We start from the raw sequence: 15,877 nt of genomic DNA on the forward strand, positions 1-15,877 counted from the left end.
CTGGAATTTAGGAATCGCTTTTCCTAAATCCTCCCTTAACTTGAGCTACTTCAGTGGGTTCCTTGTAAGCTCAACAATCCTTCAGATGGGACGTACTTTGCTTGCACGGATGCCTGGGACAGAGATCTGGCCACCTGAATCCCCACGGGGAAAACCTGGTAGGTTCTTGGCATCCGTGGACTAACTGCGTGAGGCTCTCAGTAAGTGTCCTAAGTTGGGAATTTGACTGGGACCGTGGGCGGCAGTCACTCAGCTGGCGAGTCTAGCCACCCTCCAGCCACCACATCTGACCTGCCGTGGACGCCCCGTCCTTGCAAACAGATGTAACGTCACCTCCTCGTGCTAGTGGTAGAGGGGAAGGAAGAGGAAACAGATGGTGCTTGGCCAGAATTTTACTGGAAGAAGCAGATGCTGGTATGGTGCTTGAACATTTGCAGGAGGAGAGGCTGCTTGTGAGGTCCCAGGTCTCCGGGCAGGAAGGCAGGCAGGCAGGGCCCGGAGTGTGGGTGGGAGGGTGGGGGGCTGTTCTGTCCCTGGAGGGAGTGGGATGTCACCTCCTCGAGGGGCCTCCCCCTACCTTGTCACCCAGTCACCCCCAGGCTGCACGCTCTGTCCTCACACTGTCACCAGCTGAGGTCATCCTGGGCGTGCATCCATCTCCCGGTTTACAGACCATCCCCCGATAAGGGGGCGTGCAGGGCCCTCGTGTGTGGGATGCATGAGTGCAAGGGGGCAGGAGTCGTGGGGTGCTGTCCCCACACCCTGCCCAGCAGTCAGCCCTTGATGGGCACCCCAGTGCATGGGTTGCAGGCACCAAGGGCTCCACCCCCGAGGGCAACAGCTTCCGACACCCAGATCCCCAGGACCAAGCGGAGCCCCTCGGCCCGCTCTCGGGTCCCCACACTGGAGGGAGGGTTACAGAGGACAGTTGTGCTGGACAAATTCACCTGCTGGGACCTTCCCAAGTTTAGAATGGGAGCATTCAAAACCCTGCAGGTCGCCTGTTTGAACCCCGAATTCCTGGCAGGGCCTGCATCTCCGGGCAGTGTTTGCCCCGCCCCCGGCTTCGTTCTGGGACTCGAGTTGGTAGCGGGTGTGGGTGTCCCAGGCAGGCCCTCCAGGTCCTGCTGCCCCCCGGCTCCGGGCAGGCACAGGGCCGGCCACAGGAAGCCCACCAGCGGGAGACGGGCCAGCCTGGGGTCACGGACGGGGCCCCGAGGGCCTCCAGTGCCCTGGACCCCAGGATGCAAGATAGGAGCCTCACTCGGGATCACAGAGGCTGGCCAAGGCTGGCCGCGTCTGCCCCACAGGCTCGGGGGCCTGCTGACCCTTCCAGCTGTGATCTGAGGAGCCCTGCGGTTTCCCAGGTGGGCCTGGGCCGGGCGTAGAGGGGCGTGGGCCCTGCGCCCGTGTTCCCGCAGCTGGGTCCGGGACACTTGGGAACAGAGTTCTAATTTAGTTCTAATGATTAAAAGAAAATACATACGTGTGTGTGTGTGTACGTACACACACACACACACATGCACGCACACGTACGCTTGTGCACACACGTACCTGCACACGTCTACCTTTATCACTACAGCACAAAGGGCTCTGACAGGCACCAGACTTTCTGAGTTTGCTTTGTCCTAGATTCTCAGCTGGCCCAGTGTCCGCCAAGCCCACAGGGGCCATGAGGTTAGAGGAACAGAGGACCAGGATTTGGGGATCGTGTGTGTTGGGATGTGACAGCAGGCCTGGCACTGTTTGTGGCAGTTCTGCCCCCCCCTCAAGTCACCATGCTAGACAACTGGGTAGCAACCCCCTTAAACGTGAGGGCAAGTGATGACCGCCTCCCCCCTGCACGCCCGCAGCCAAAACAGCCCTCCCTGCACGCTGCAGACGGTCCCCATGAACAGCAAAGCCTCCAGGAAGGAAGAGTTTTTAAAGTATTATCAGTCACTTACACCTGAGAGTGAATGAGTTTATCAGCTCTTTCCTGAGAACAGGGGGAGGGGAGACAGGACGGCTTGGCCAGAGCAGCAGGTGGGGGTGTGAGGGAGAACAAAGCAGGGGACGGGGCCAAGGAAGACAGTGCGACTCTTCCAGCCTGGCCGAAGTGGGTGGCCCGGCCTCTGAGAGGTACACGGAGACACCTGCTGGCTCAGACCAGGCAGGGACCCTGGGCTTCTTGCAGGACGGCGCCCCTGACCCTGGAAGGGAGCAGCTGTCTCTGGACAGGACCCCGAGGCCTGAGGTGCGGACGGGAGTCGTGCTGTGCCCAGGCTGGCGCTGGGGCCCAGGATCCGCTGTGCCCACAGCAGGACAAGGGGCCAGGCACACCTGCCCCGGAGGCTGGGCAGGGAAGGAGCTGGCTGAGTGCCCCCGACGTTCCTGGTCCCAGGTCCGAGGCAGAAAGGGAGCGGGGTGATGAGACAGAGGTGTACCTGCTGAGCCTCGAGACAAGGGTCCTCACACCTACGGGGCAAAGGGCGATTAGAACAAGACGGGTTCCTCGGGCTGGACAGGAGGGCGCCCCTTTCCCCAAGCCCCGCGCCCGCACTGGGCCAGAGGCCCCAGATCTGCTGGTTGAGGGGGGTAGGGGCTTGCACAGCTGTGGGGAAGCGAAGCCAGCGGAGGACGCAGCCGGCGTTCCCCCGGCCTGAGAACGGGGCTGTGCCAACACAGGCCAGTCGGTGTGCGTGACGCTGGGCGTGTGGCGTCTCCGAGGGCAGCCCCCCCCGCCCCGCTCACCTCGGCACCCAGGGAGGGGTCTGCTTTCTTCCTCCACTGGATCCTCCTGGCGGCCGCCGACTCCTTCTGCCCCTCCTGGTGGCGGGCATCCTTCTGCACTTCCTGGTTGCGGCATCAGGGTGGAGACCAGAGGCTCAGGCTTACGGCACAGGGGTCCCCAGACCCCTCCCCTCCCGAGGGAGGACCCCAGACCCTCCTCCTCTCTGCCTTCTGACCCGCAGGCTTATCCACGGCCGTTCCCACGCCCAGAATATCGCCACTACTTTTGGGGCTGCCCCTCCTCTGACAGGTCACTCTGCCACGAGGGGCCCGTGGTGAGACCGCGGGAGGGCCGGGGTACCTGCGGGTCCTGATCTCCCGACTCCTGGGTCCTGCTGATCCACAGGTTGAGCCTCGATGTCACAACCCCCGAGAGCCGCAAGTTCTCCTGAAAAGAGAGCTTCCGTCTCGGGGTCGGGTGGGCATCTCCAGAGGCCTGTACCTGGCCCACACCCATCCAGCCAGGGCGCCGGACCCACCCCCCCTCACTGGGGCTGTGCGCACAGCCAGGGGGACGGGGGCTCAGGAGCAGGAGTGGCAGGGAACTCAAGTCAGAGGCAGGTGGCACAGAGCTGTCTGGCACTGCCTAGGCCAGGGGCCGGGGTTTGCAGACACCCAGCCTCATCGGCCTGAGCCACTCACCTTCCGGCTGGAGGCTGGTCCTTCTCGGCCCTGACCCACCAGCTCCTTCTCAAAGAGGTGGCGCTTGCTGGCGACGTCCACGGGAGCCACCAAGAACTCAGGGCGGGAGGGGCCCGGAGACCTGACTGACTCTGATCTCTGGGAGCAGAGAGCACAAGCCGCTGAGCCTTGAGGGTGGGCGCTGACCACGCCCGCCACGCAAGGCAGGTACCCAGCCCCGCCCACCTGTACGGCTGTGTGGTATCTCTCCAGCTTCTGGCCCAGTGTGAACGAGCTGGCCGGGAGCCTCGTGCTGGTGCTGCAGGATGGGAAGGCAGGGAAAGGCAAGAAGGCAGGTGAGACCCCCGCCCCAAGGGAGACCAGGCCTGCGCCCACACCCCCAGCGCTTCGGCAAAGAGAATGTGGCCTCAGTCACCGAGGGAGACCATAACGACCTGGCCAAGGTGACGATCTACAGACTCCGGGGGGCTCCCCTGTCCTCCCTAGAAACAGTCCCTTCAGCAGGACCCCAGCCACCAGGCCACCCCACCCCCGACCAACCCCATCCTGTCCTCAGGCCACCGGACAGCGTACAAGACTCATGACCTGGTCCTGCCTGCCCTCCTGACACCAGTGTCCCCCCGCCCCTTCCTCCCCACGCTGAGGAGCCGGCCAACCGGACGCCGTGTGTGTCACACTCCATGCCCTTCCTCATGCTGTCCCCTCGATTCAAACCTTCCTTCCGCTTGGAAATCTCCCTCTAGTCCACGTCCTTTCAGATGCCAATCGCTCTGGGACCGAGTCCCCAGCTCCCGAGGGCCGAGCTCCCGCAGCCACGAGGGGCTCCAGCCCTCAGTTCCCATTCCCATCCCGGCACCTCCGTGCTGTGGGGCTCTTGCACACTTCATGTCTGACGTGAGCTGCTCGAGGGCAGCGGCGTGTCTCATCCACCTTGTACCCCAGCGCCCATCCCCACGCCCAGGCCTCGCCCAGCACTGCTGCCCTAGAGATAGTTTGGGGGCAGACAGATGCAATGCATGTGCATGAAATTCCCAACGCATGAGCACAGCTGCTCCTCAGACCCCATTTGTTGTTGTTGTTGTTTTTTAAAAACACACACAGTCCTCCAGCTGCTTGCATGGACGCTGTGGGCAGAGGTGGGGGTGGGGGTGGGGGGGAGGTGGAAGCGCTCGTCAAGCATGCAGAGTCCCGGGCGCCCGCGCCCCGCCTGCTGAAGCGGCTGCGTCCCCTTCCTGCACTGGTCAGTCTCCCTCCGCACCCCTGCGCCTCAGGACAGCCCCGCCCAAGCCCCGCCTCCTCCAAGCAGCTCCCCGCATCCGTCCCCTTGTGCCACATCTCGGGCCTCAGCCCCTCCTGCTAACCCTGCAGCACAAGCAGGACGGGAGCAGAGGGGAGCGGACAGAGCCTCCGGGCCCCTGACCTGCGGGTTAAGGCTGCCTCTGAGTGGTCTCTCCGGGGGCTCATCTGAAACGAGAAGGAAGGTGCCCGTGAGTGGGGTCAGCCGCGGCCTCCTCAAGGGAGGGCTCAGCTGTCAGAACACATCCCCCTCCAGGGGCCTCCCACCCACCTCTGCTCAACCCCCAGTCCAACCCCCATTAAAGGGTCTGGGACACGGCCCCAGCCACCAGGCCGGGTCAGCAGCCCCTCCTTGACGCCCCCAGGTCTTCTTGGGGCAGCTGCAACCACCTGCTTCCTGCCTGCTTCCCCACCGGCCCGAGCCCTGCGGGGCAGGGACAGGCACCGGCCGGCAGCAGGTCTCCTGCCTCTCCCCAGGGCCTGGCACAGCGCACGGTCAGTCAAAAAGTGAGTGAGTGACCCAGTAAACAGAGGGAAGCAGGAGTAAGTTCTGGCATAAAGCGAGAGGACCAGCCCCGGTCCCCGTGATTTGTACTCCTGGGGCAAGGCAGGGTGGCAGGCACTGGGACAGCCCATGGCTCCCACCCACCTCCCCTCCTGGAGGAGAGGCTCTCCCCGCAGTCCGCCTGCGCCGCCCTCCTGCAGGCTAGCTGGGCCCATCACCTGGGGCTGCTGGGTCTCGTCCACACCCGCCTCCAGCCATTAACCAGTGCTTCACTCGATCCAACCCCATCTGTTCTCGGCCACCCTCGGGCATCCAAAAGCCCTGTGTCTGCGCACAACGTCCGTGGTGTCTAACCCAGGGCCCTGGGCTGTAACGGGGGCTGCTTTCCACGGCATGCCCTCCAGAGGATGGGAGGCAAAGGGACCCGGGCCTCACCCGGAAGGAGATGGTCCTGGGGCTGGAGCGCTTCAGGGAGCTGCTGTAGGTGGCCTGGGTGGGCGAGAGTGTGTCCGCCTCGTCCTCCTTGCTGGGGATTTTCATCTGGATGGAGCAGGGGGAGTATCACACGGAAGGCCAGGGTACCCCGAGCCCAAGCTGCCACGGGGGCGCCGCTGGCCTGGCTCATCCCAGGAGCTGCAGCGGGAAGCAGGCAGCAAGACAGTCCTGTGCCTCCTGCCCCTCTGCTGTGGGCATGGCGGACACAGTCCCGGGGCCAGGCCATCAGGCAGGGCTTTCCAGGGGGACTTCTAGAAGGATCTGAGGCTTCCCAAGGGTCCACGAGGGCCTGCAGTCTGGGCCCTGGCTGAGGATGTGGTACGGGGTACCAGGTGCTCCTCGCCACGCAGCTGACGCCCCCGCCCCCGGGTCCGCTATCCTGACAGTGGTGGAGCAGATAGGGTGAGAAGAAGCAGCCAAGGCCGGCCTAGAGGCAGGAGGACAGGACGGAAGGGACGGCGGAGGGCGGGAGGGCAGGGGCACCGCCAACCTGGAGAGTGATGGGTGGGAGGCGGCAAGTCACAGCCGGACGCTCTGACCCCTGCTCCCGCAGCCCCGCCGAGGACGGGGGCTCCTGCTCGGGGCCGGCCCTCCCCTGCCCCTTGCGGGTGGACGGGCTCTCCGCAGAGGCTGGCCGCTCCTGGGCCTGGGGCTGCCCTGGGGCCGCCGCCCTCACTGGGGCCAGCTGCGTCTCGGGGGCCGGGGTCTTCTCAAAGACTGCTGCTTTCTCACACGTCAGTCTCTTTTCTGAGTCCGACGTCTTCCCTGGGGACGGCAGCTTCTCCAAGACACTTGTTTTTTCCAGAACCAACCTCTTTCCCGAGATGGTTCTTTTCTCCAACACTGCGATCTTCTGGGACACAGGCGCTTTCTCAGGGCTGGGGTTCTTCTCGGAGGCGGAGATTTCCTTGGAGTCCAGGCTCTTTTCGGGCGCTACTGTCTTCTCTGGGGCAGAGGGCTTCTCTGAGCCCCCCTTCCTGCTGCATCCCGGCTCCCTGCCCGCCAAGCTCTCCTCCTCCCGGACCCAGGAGCTCCGCTGCTCCCGGCTCAGTCTCCGGCGAGGCAGCTGCTTCGGCTCCTTCTCGGGCACCAGGGGCAGCTGCCTGGCCTGCCCGGTGCCCACGCCGTCCTCCTCCTCTGCCTCCAGCTGCTCCCGGACGGGGGCCTGTGCGACCTCCACCTCCCGCTGCCTCTGCCTCCGCTCCTGCCGCGCCCTGAGGATGGCCCACACGTCCTCGTCCTCACCTCTGGAGTCTAGGGGTGGTCGGGGGGGGACCTCCATCTCCTCCACGCTCGGCAGTCTGAGTCGAAAGATGGGAGATGGGGCGGGAGACAGAGTCAGAGGCCGGCAGAGGTGGGAGAGACCCTGGGGTGCCCCCCGACCCAGTGAAGATGCCTCTGGGGCCACGCGGGAGGGGCGAGGAAGGAAGGCCGTGGCCCCCCCTGGAACCACCATCGCTTAAATCAGGATCCCTTTTATCTGCTTTACACATCGGGCTTCTAAGGTATCCTCTGAACAAAGCACATGATGCTTTTAAAAGAAATGCATAAACCCCTGAAAGGGGCAACCATTCCACGCTCAGCCCCGATCAACAAACACCTCCTCTGTGCCAGGCCCCACCCCTTGCAGCTTAGATCAGGACCAGAGACAGTCAGGGAGCTGGCACAGGTCACACAGCTCATGGGCGGCGGAGCTGGGAGTAGAACCCAGGCCTCTGAAGCTCCTCCTGCCCCGTCAGCCACATGGGTGCAGCTCAGGATGCACACCTTGTGGTCCCTGCTCTGGGGGACCCAGGGGAACAAGGGCAACATGAGAGGCCCTCAGGAGACTCTTCCGTCCCCACCACCTGCTCGCCATGCGACTTGGGGCAGGTTAATTCACCGTCTGAGCCTGTTTCCCAGCCTGCAAACCCGGCTTGTTCGGAGGCGAGAGGAGACTCATGCCAGGACCAGGCGCCGTCCTGACAGACAGGAGCGTCCGGTGAACACGGCCCTTCTCTACCTTCCCCTCTCGACCCTCAGATCTGGTGGCCACACCGGCCCCCGCGCTCCTCCGGTCAGAGGCGGACCATGGAGGGCCCGGGTTAGAGGGAGGCAGCCGGGGTGAATGGAGAGAGTTGGCCCCGGGGCCTGACAGGCGTGGACGACACCCGTGGCCCCCGCTCCCCAGGTGGGCAACCTGTGTGCTCTCTGACCAGCTCCTGCACCTGTGAGACGGGTTAGGACCCTCTCTCTCAGGAGCCAGGAAGGACTGAGTTACGCTCACGAAATGTCCAGCAAAGGCTGCGCGTCTCACGAGCACTGGCCACACGGGCTGTCCTGATGAGGGTGGGACCCACAGGAGTTCAGCCCAGTTCCCCAGGCAGGGGCAGCTGGTCCGTCCATCATCCGGGACCGGGGTACCGCCTCCCCACCCCCGCACCTCTCTGGGGCCGCCGGGTCTCCGTCCCGGGCTGGCCGGGCCACCTCGTCGTCCGCGGTGGAGCTCAGGCTCCGGTGTCGCCGCCGCCGTTCTCGCTCCTGCTCCGCCTCATCCTCCAGGGTCCACTGCCTGGCCAGGCTGGCGGGGGACAGGGGTCAGTGCAGCCCACATGGCCCGCCACCCCGGCCTGCGCGGCCGACACCCCCAGGGGGACGCTGGGCTGGACTCCGCCCTGGACCCCCGAGTGGGATGGGGGCCCATACTCCGGGGTGCCCAGGGACACGGGAGGGCAGGTGCAGCTCTGCCTGAAGGAGGTGGGTGAACCTGACAAGCTCCCCTCTCTCTCTGGTCCGGGGACTTAGATAACATCCCTCAGTGGACAATCACAGAGAAACGTCCTCAGCTACACCGCTCCCCGTGGGACTTCTCAGCTCTCCAGAGGGGGAGACTCGCCACTGAGACCAATGACAGCCGGGGAGGGCCCAGCATCACGCCCTTCACCCCCCAGGAGCCCCGTCAGCCTCTTTGGCTCCCGAGAACCAGTTCTCAGGTGCCGGGAGCAGGGGCCACACCTGCTTTTGCTTCCTGCTCCCACCACCCTGCACCACAGGGCCTACCGGCCACTCACAGCCACCCACCCCCGCCCTCAATCACGCGGCCATCCAACCTCCTGTCCCGGCAAACAGCCCTCCCCCATCGCCTCCACCGCCCTGCCTGTCACCCTTATCCACCTACCCCCCCCCCAACCCACCCCCACCCTCCATCCCAACCAAAGAGCAAATATCCCTGAGGAACTGTGCTGGGCCAGCGCCCCGTCGGAAACTGCGGGTTCACAGACCAGGGCAGGGCCCCTGCCTCGGAGACACCTGCCAAATAGTGAGAAAGACAAGTGTGTCCACCAGTAGCTCTGCACAGGGAGGGAAAGGTTACTGGGGCTGGAGCATCAGGAGAGGCCCCAGAAAAGCCTGAACGTGGGCTGAATCTCAGGAAGGGGGACAGGCCAGGGCCGGGAGAAACCCGAGGTCCAGGCAGAGGGGAGGGACGAGCAAGCCTGGAGGTCAGAGGTGGGGGCTTGCAGGGGAGGGAGGCCGTGCTTCGGGCCGTGAGGGTTGGGAGTGGCCTCCCAGTGCTGTCTGGGGCCCAGATCAGACGGGCCTCTGCTTGGTCCTCCTGCCCGTGGGCAGGTCCCTTCCTTGCCTCCTCCGTTTTCCTCCTTAAGAGGAAGAGGAGCACCCACACGACGGCCCTGATCTTTTTTTCCAAGTCCAGCATCACATCTGCTGATCTGATCGTCACTAAACTCACATGTTTTGAGCACGGTCTACAGGCAGGCAGGTTCCGGGGACTGGGAAGGAGCCCGACGGGGTTCTGCCCTTTGGGGCGCGTGCCAGGTGGGGGAGTCAGACAGGGAGCAAGGAGCCCGCACGTGAACAAAACGTCAGGAAGAGACGGAGGAGAGAAGGCGCCTGGAGGGGAGAGGGCCCCAAGGACCAGAGGGGCTGGGTCTGGTGGCAGCGTTCCAGGGGGAGGGGGCAGCACAGCTCAGGTCTCCGCCGGCTGAGCTCAGGGGAGGGGAGCCAGGGCAGAAGGCCTGCGGACGGGGGAGAGCGTGGGTTTATTCCAGGGTGTGGGAAGACACTGGATAGTTTCACACCGAGCGGGGCATGGTAAGACTTATTATGGTCACTATTTTAAACCTCTCCGGCTGCTGTATGGTGACAGGACTGCAGAAGGCGGAGGAGAGGGACTGGGCCGGGGTGGGGGGGCCCTTGCCAGGGCACGAGCTACAGTGACGTGACCTGGGGTGGTGACAGTGAGATGGGAAAAGTGATGGATTCGGGACACATTTTGAAGACAGAGCCAGCTGGGTTTGCTGATGGGCTGGATGGGGATGAGGGGCGAGGAAAGGAGAAAAATCAAGGAAAACTAGATTTTCTGGCCTGAGCAGTTCCTGGCGCTGCTCCTAGAAGGATGGGGACCATCAGGGAGGAAGGGGTTTGGTGAGATGTCCGCGGCAGCGGGAGAGGAGGGAGCAAAGGAGGAAACCCGGGAGGAGTCGCCCTGGAGGAGGAGCCAGCCTTGTCCACACCGCCGGAAAGGCAAGACCACCAGGAGGCAGTGTTGAGCACAGAGGCTTCTGGACCCTTAGAAAGAGCCCGACTGGACAAGCAAGGGGAGAAGGGGACCCGAGAAAGAGGAGCTGGTGACGGCTGGCAACTCTGCTGAGAAGGTTTAACGAAAAGAAAAGCCACCAAGATGAGACAGTACCTGGAGGACGACGTGGATGCAAAGATTGCTGTCTTGATTGAGGTGTAATTTACATACAATAAACACACAGATCTTAAGTCATGTTTTCTTTTTAAAGATGGGCAAATGAGGCAGAGCGGAGAGGGTAGGAAAGGTTTGAAAAGAAAGTGCGAAGAAGTTGCCCTGCAGGGAGAGAAAAGACCACAGGACGAGCCGCATCCACCACGGCGCCCGGAACGCACAAGTGCCACCAATGTGGAACCAAGTGTAAGTGTCAACTTCACTTGGGAAGAGGAGAGGGCAGGGCGCTCCTCCTCCCTGGGGAGGGGGGCGGGTTCACCAGATCTCTGCCTTGATAAGCAAGAGCACAAAGAGGGAGCAAATCCTAGGCCCAGGCAACCTTCCAGAACCTCCCAAGTCTGATGTCATGGTAGCTCTTGGTGAAAACCTTAGTTCCTCCTGCTTGTCAGGTCTGTACTCCACCTGCGTGGGGATGGGGCAGGGCTCCATCTAGGACCCACGGCCTTGACCACGGGGTTTAAACCAGATTCCCCGGGGCCTCCGTGATCATTCATTCACTCACTCACTCACTCCACGGGAACCCATGGCTCCCTCCGGCCAGGCCCCAATGCCCCACCCCTTCCTCGCTGCCCGGGTCCAGATGAGAAAGGCCCACTTCAGCTCGCTTTCCTCTGGACCCACCTAACTGAGTGCACAGTTTGGGGTCAGCTGTGCCCTGCAAGGCTGAGGGACCCCCCCACCCCGAGGGAGACCGGCCCACCGAGCGGGGGCTCCTCCCCCGACAGGCGCGGCTGGGCTGGAGCCCCCAGGATTCCTTGGGCCTGAGCAAGCCCGTTCCCACACAGGCCGTTCCACCCTCAGGGGAGCCATCGGTTTGTCTGTGGGACCTGGGACAAGTCGGTGTGCGATCTGTCAGAGCCTGGTCTCGGGAAGTGACTCACCCCAGGCGGGTCCTCGCCCTGAGGGTCCTGGGGCCCGAGCCGCCCGAGGCGGGGCGGCCCAGGCGTCCTCGAGTGATCCCCAGCTTTGCCCCAAGACCCCGCCGCTCACCCACGTGACGTGGTCACCCCTCACCCCCACCCCAGGAGAAACGTTATCTCCACCAAGCAAAGAGCTCCTCCTCTAAAGAGGAGAAAATGGGGAGGAGAGGGCAGGAGTGAAGGCCAGGCTTCTGGGCGGCTCCGCAGGAGCCCCAGGAATAAACAAACGGTAACTAAGGGCCTGCATTCAGGAGCACACAAGTATTTGTTGACTGCGGTGACTAACGAATCAATAAATAAAGGAATAAAGGCAGAAGTGAGCGCTCTGACATGTGCTTAGACAACACCGGGCGCTGGTCCCAGCGGCTCACAGATACCTGTGACAAGAGGCCCCCGAGAGCCCTGAGGGACGGGGGGGGGGTCACCCCCATTCTGCAGGTGAGAGCTCTGGGGCTCGTGGAGGTCAATAACGTTCCCAGGACAGGAGAGCTAGTAAAAGAAGGAACCAGGCTTCCAGCACAGGCCAGCCTCTTAACCACAAGGCCAAATGCCAGGAAGGATGCCCTACCACCTTCTCGGGAGCCCAGCAGCTGAAGAGTCAGAGGGAGGAAGCGGAGTCTGGGAGGGCCTCGGAAGGTGTGCGACTCTCCAGCCCAGCACAGGCCCGAGCTCGTGGCGCAGCCTGGGGAAGCAGGTTTGGGGAAACCCAGCAGCCAACACGCTGCCCTCTCGAGCGCCAGGGCCAGGCCAGGGTGGACCGTGTAGGTCCCACACCCCAGGGAGTCCCAGCCACTGTCACCAGCTGATGCCGCAGCCCTGGGCGGCCACCCCGCCACCCCCTCCCTCTCAACAACCCTTTCTTCCACCTCCTGGCCCTCCTCTGGAGACACACATCCCTCTCTTTGCCCCCAGGTAGGACTGCTAGCCTCCCTACTCCTGACCTGACCAGCTCCATTCTTAGGGGAAGGGACCTCTTTTTCCCTTAAGTAGTTATGGAAGACCTTCTGCCCTGCTGCTCAGGGCAGAGCTGGTTCTGCTCCCTCCCAAGGGCCATTCACCTGAGGTCTATCCTCCCACTCAGCAGCAGCTGAGTGCAGGGGTGTAAGTGCTGGCAGGTTTACCAGGAGAACCCTTCTTTCCCCAGTTGAATCGCACATAGGAGCCCATGATACGACAGATCAAGGCTCAGCTGCCCTGGTTAAAGCAGGGGAAGGGCGTGAAGGTTGCCCCAGAGCATCCTGTGGAACCCTGGGGCTCAAAGAGCAAGGATTTGCAGAACTCGGAAGGAGAAAAGCGAGCTCAGGCGTGGCACTGGGCTGAGAGACGCAGCTCTGATTAGCCGCGCGACCTTGGGCCAGTCTGCAGCCCCTGAGGGGGGACAGGCCTTCCACATGACGAGGGGCCACGGCGGGTGGTCAGTGAGGTCCCTTCTAGCCCTGCTGGTCCAGGGAGAGGTGTCAGGGAGAGCCAAGCCGCTCGGGAGGTGGCAGAGCTGCTCAAGACCCAGGCAGGGAAATGATTAACCCCCGGCTGCTCCAGATCCACCCCTCACCCCCTGCGGACGAGCCCGCCCAGCCTCACCCTCACCAGGCCAGCCCAGGGAGGAGAGGGCAAGGCTGCTGACCAGGGCACCCGGCCAGCCAGCTCACCACTGCCCTGCCCCAGGGCTAGAGCGTCTGAATTTCTGCTTGCCAAGGACGGGCGGCAGGCTGGCCCTCAGCTGCCCACCTGGGCCCTGTCTGGGGCCACGCTCCTCGCACCCTCCTCAGCGCCACCCCCAAACCCAACCCCGGGAGGGCCTGGGAGGCTCCGTTGACAGTGACTCACGGCCCTTCCCTCCTGCCAGCTGAGGCTTGTTCGTCAGGGAGCAGGGCGGGAGGGTCCTCGGCTCCAGCTGCCTCACGGGGTGAGTGTTGGCCACAGCTGTGTCTGCCCACAGGGCTGGGGAGGGCCAGGGGGCGGGGCAGGGCTGGTCCCCGGGGCTTCCCGCTACCTGGCAATCGCCCCCCCCCCGGCCCCCCCTGCAGCCACAGGAGACTGGGGCCATCTGAGCAGAGGACTAGCTAAGACCAGACCCTGCTCGCACTTTAAAAGTTCCAGCGCCCCACTGCCACCTGGCACACACCCTGACACACATCCGGGCATGTCTCAGACACAAAGTCACACACATCCCAGCAGACCGGGGGCTCCTGACTCAGCCATGTCTGCTTTGTATTTTTACCCCAACGCCCTGCGCTGTGGTCTTCAACGGACATCCAAATGGACTCGGACTCCCAAGGCCCAAACTCAGCAACGTCAGAACCTACCATCCACCCAGACGTGTCCGCACTACACACCCCAACACATACAGGCCCCACCTGGAAGCAGAGACACTCCCACGTCAGCGCCGGCACCGTGACCCACACGCAGGCAGAGTCCGAGACCTTGACCCCCAGCTCCACCCGCAGTACAGACCCTCCCTGGGTGTGTCCAGCCTCTGAGGCGGCTGGGCCCCTGTCTGGGGCACTGAGCTCCTCCTTTCTTGGGGCGTATCCTTCCCCTCTCTAGACCCCGCGGGCCCCTCTGCAGCAGGGTGACCGGGCAACTGTGCTTCAGAGCAGTGAGGTCTGAGGGTCTGGGAGGCCCCCGGCCCTGCAGAAGCTCTGGAGCCCTTGGGAAGGGGGTGGGGAGAGCCAGAGGCCTTGCTGGGGAAGGCCTGGGAGGGGCTGCTCCACGCCTGTAAAGGCAGCCTGGGCCTTAACTCACACGCCCACCTGGGAGGGGTCAGCTTCTACCCGCTAGAACCTTCCGGGCTCCGATCCATCTACTACGTGGGCCTCAGTCTCCTGAGGGGGCAGTGGGGGGTGGATCGCAGGTGAAGATGCTCATGGAAGCACCTCTGGGGGGAGGTGCAGGGTGGCCCCAAGGAGTTCAGGGGTCACCAACCACATGAGGGGTGTTGCCTTCTGGACACCCCCCAGGCTTCTCTGACCCTGACAGGCTGTCCCGCAGGCAGGGATAAGACACCCAGTGCCCAGACCCTTGGAAGGACAAGCTCACAAATAAAGGCTGAAGCACAGAGGGGGGCAGAAACTATCGTGAGGTCACCCAGCCCAGACACCACCCCAAAACGCCACACTCAGAACCTCAGCCTCATCAGTGGGAGGGGATCTGTCCCCCCGCCCGGTGCTATTCACCAACGCTCCAAGGTGGTGCTGCCCCGCTCCTGGCACTGCGCCCCCTCCTCCTCCCCGGGAGGGGCCCCTCAAACTCTCTACAGAGAAACGCGGGCCGTCAGGGGGGCTTCTCGGGAAATGAGGCTGGGCCATAACTCCAGAACGCCTCCCCAATCCCCCGTACCGGCCTCTAGGGGCCGACAGCCACCCCAGGCACCCTGCTTGTGCCTCAGCCCCCAGGGGAGGAAGGAGGCGGTGGGGGAGCCGGAACACCTGCGAGCTGCCAGGTGTGGCCCCGACTCTGTCGCCCCCAGGAGCGGCCAGGCCCCCGGGCTCACCTGGACAGCGCGGCCCAGTTCTTCCTGCTGACTGACATGCCGCCGGAGCCCGCGCGCCTGCCGCGTGCGTCGTGTCCGCTCGGCGCCGCCCCGCGCGCACCCCGCCCGCCGCCGGCGCAGGTAGGCTCACCTGGCCTCTTATCCCCCCGGCCTGCGTCCCGCGCAGCCGCGCGCCGCCTGCTGCCCCGATTGGCCTGTGGGTAGGCGCGTCGCAGAAGGAGCCGCCCCGGTCCCCGCCTCGGCCGCCCGGAGGCGCGCCCAGGACGGGCCGCCGCACCGATGCACTGACGGACGGACGGGTGGACGAGAGCCCGGGCCGCGCGGGGCGGGGCGGGGCGGGGCGGGGCGGGACGGGGGTGGGGACTTCCTGTTCGGGACCTGTCCGACCAGCCCGCCCGGCCGCCCCCTCCCGCAAGTGCCGCGGCGCGGGGCCGAAGCCCGGGGACGGGCCCGCTCTCCGCCCGCCAACCGGGTCGGTCCCGAGAATCCCAGACGGGGGGCGGGCGGGCAGGTGGGAGCCGGCGCGCGTCTGGGGTCTGGAGAGCCCTCCCGGCTCTGCGCTCCGGCCCGCCGCACCGAGACCCCGGGAGAGCACGGGGCGCGCTTCCTCTGCGCCGCGCGCAAAACTGCAGGCACGCCCGGTGCAAAGCCCACCCCTCCCGAAAGGAGAGCCTGGGTTCCATTCTGCACACCCTGGAGTGCCTCCGGCTCTGAAAAAGCCGAGACGTCGGAGGCGGTCTCCTCGCAGGCCGGTCTGGACTTTGGGCTGGAGGGGCTGGGTGTGGAACCAGGAGGGGGAAGCTCGGCTTTCCCCGGAAGGGAGCAGTGGCCAGGGAACTAGCACGGGAGTTTTGGAGCAAGTGAGGCACCACCTGGCTCCCTTTAAGTGCGCATCCGGCTGCCACGCGCCGCCCACCCGGGAGCCGGCCTCAGGGAGACCAGGGATGGTCAGTCCCCAAGTCGCAGAGTCTTGTCTTCCCAACGCATCAGAACTGGTGCAGCCC

The 15,877-nt window shown here is 64.4% G+C and overlaps 1 protein-coding gene across 2 annotated transcripts; it reads right to left on the reverse strand.

Moving 5' to 3' along the window:
• Positions 1-1,949: 1,949 nt before the first annotated feature.
• On the reverse strand, positions 1,950-15,164 carry LAD1 (ladinin 1). Of its 2 annotated transcripts, none has more exons than XM_059943248.1 (10): positions 15,004-15,164; positions 8,133-8,270; positions 6,201-7,011; positions 5,651-5,755; positions 4,835-4,878; positions 3,640-3,712; positions 3,415-3,552; positions 3,074-3,160; positions 2,734-2,835; positions 1,950-2,457 (listed from the first exon to the last, which is right to left on the reverse strand). In XM_059943248.1, the coding sequence occupies exons 3-10, from the start codon at positions 6,990-6,992 to the stop codon at positions 2,452-2,454; spliced, it is 1,347 nt and encodes a 448-aa protein (XP_059799231.1). In that variant the 5' UTR covers positions 6,993-7,011; positions 8,133-8,270; positions 15,004-15,164; the 3' UTR covers positions 1,950-2,451. The 2 variants fall into 2 exon arrangements, with proteins under 2 accessions (XP_059799231.1, XP_059799223.1); XM_059943240.1 differs by lacking the exon at positions 15,004-15,164 and adding an exon at positions 14,874-14,980.
• Positions 15,165-15,877: the final 713 nt, after the last annotated feature.

The sequence above is a fragment of the Balaenoptera ricei genome, chromosome 1 (genome assembly GCF_028023285.1).
Source record: "Balaenoptera ricei isolate mBalRic1 chromosome 1, mBalRic1.hap2, whole genome shotgun sequence".
Lineage (NCBI taxonomy): Eukaryota > Metazoa > Chordata > Mammalia > Artiodactyla > Balaenopteridae > Balaenoptera > Balaenoptera ricei.

Bases quoted from the DNA above. Each gene is read 5' to 3' on its own strand.
- LAD1 (XM_059943240.1), bottom strand. From the start codon at position 14,911: ATGTCAGTCAGCAGGAAGAACTGGGCCGCGCTGTCCAG. The intron at 3,713-4,834 runs GTCAGGGGCCCG...CCCATCCTGCAG, and splicing joins GAGGCAGCCTTAACCCGCAG to CACCAGCACGAGGCTCCCGG. The intron at 3,161-3,414 runs GTGAGTGGCTCA...CTCTCTTTTCAG, and splicing joins GACCAGCCTCCAGCCGGAAG to GAGAACTTGCGGCTCTCGGG.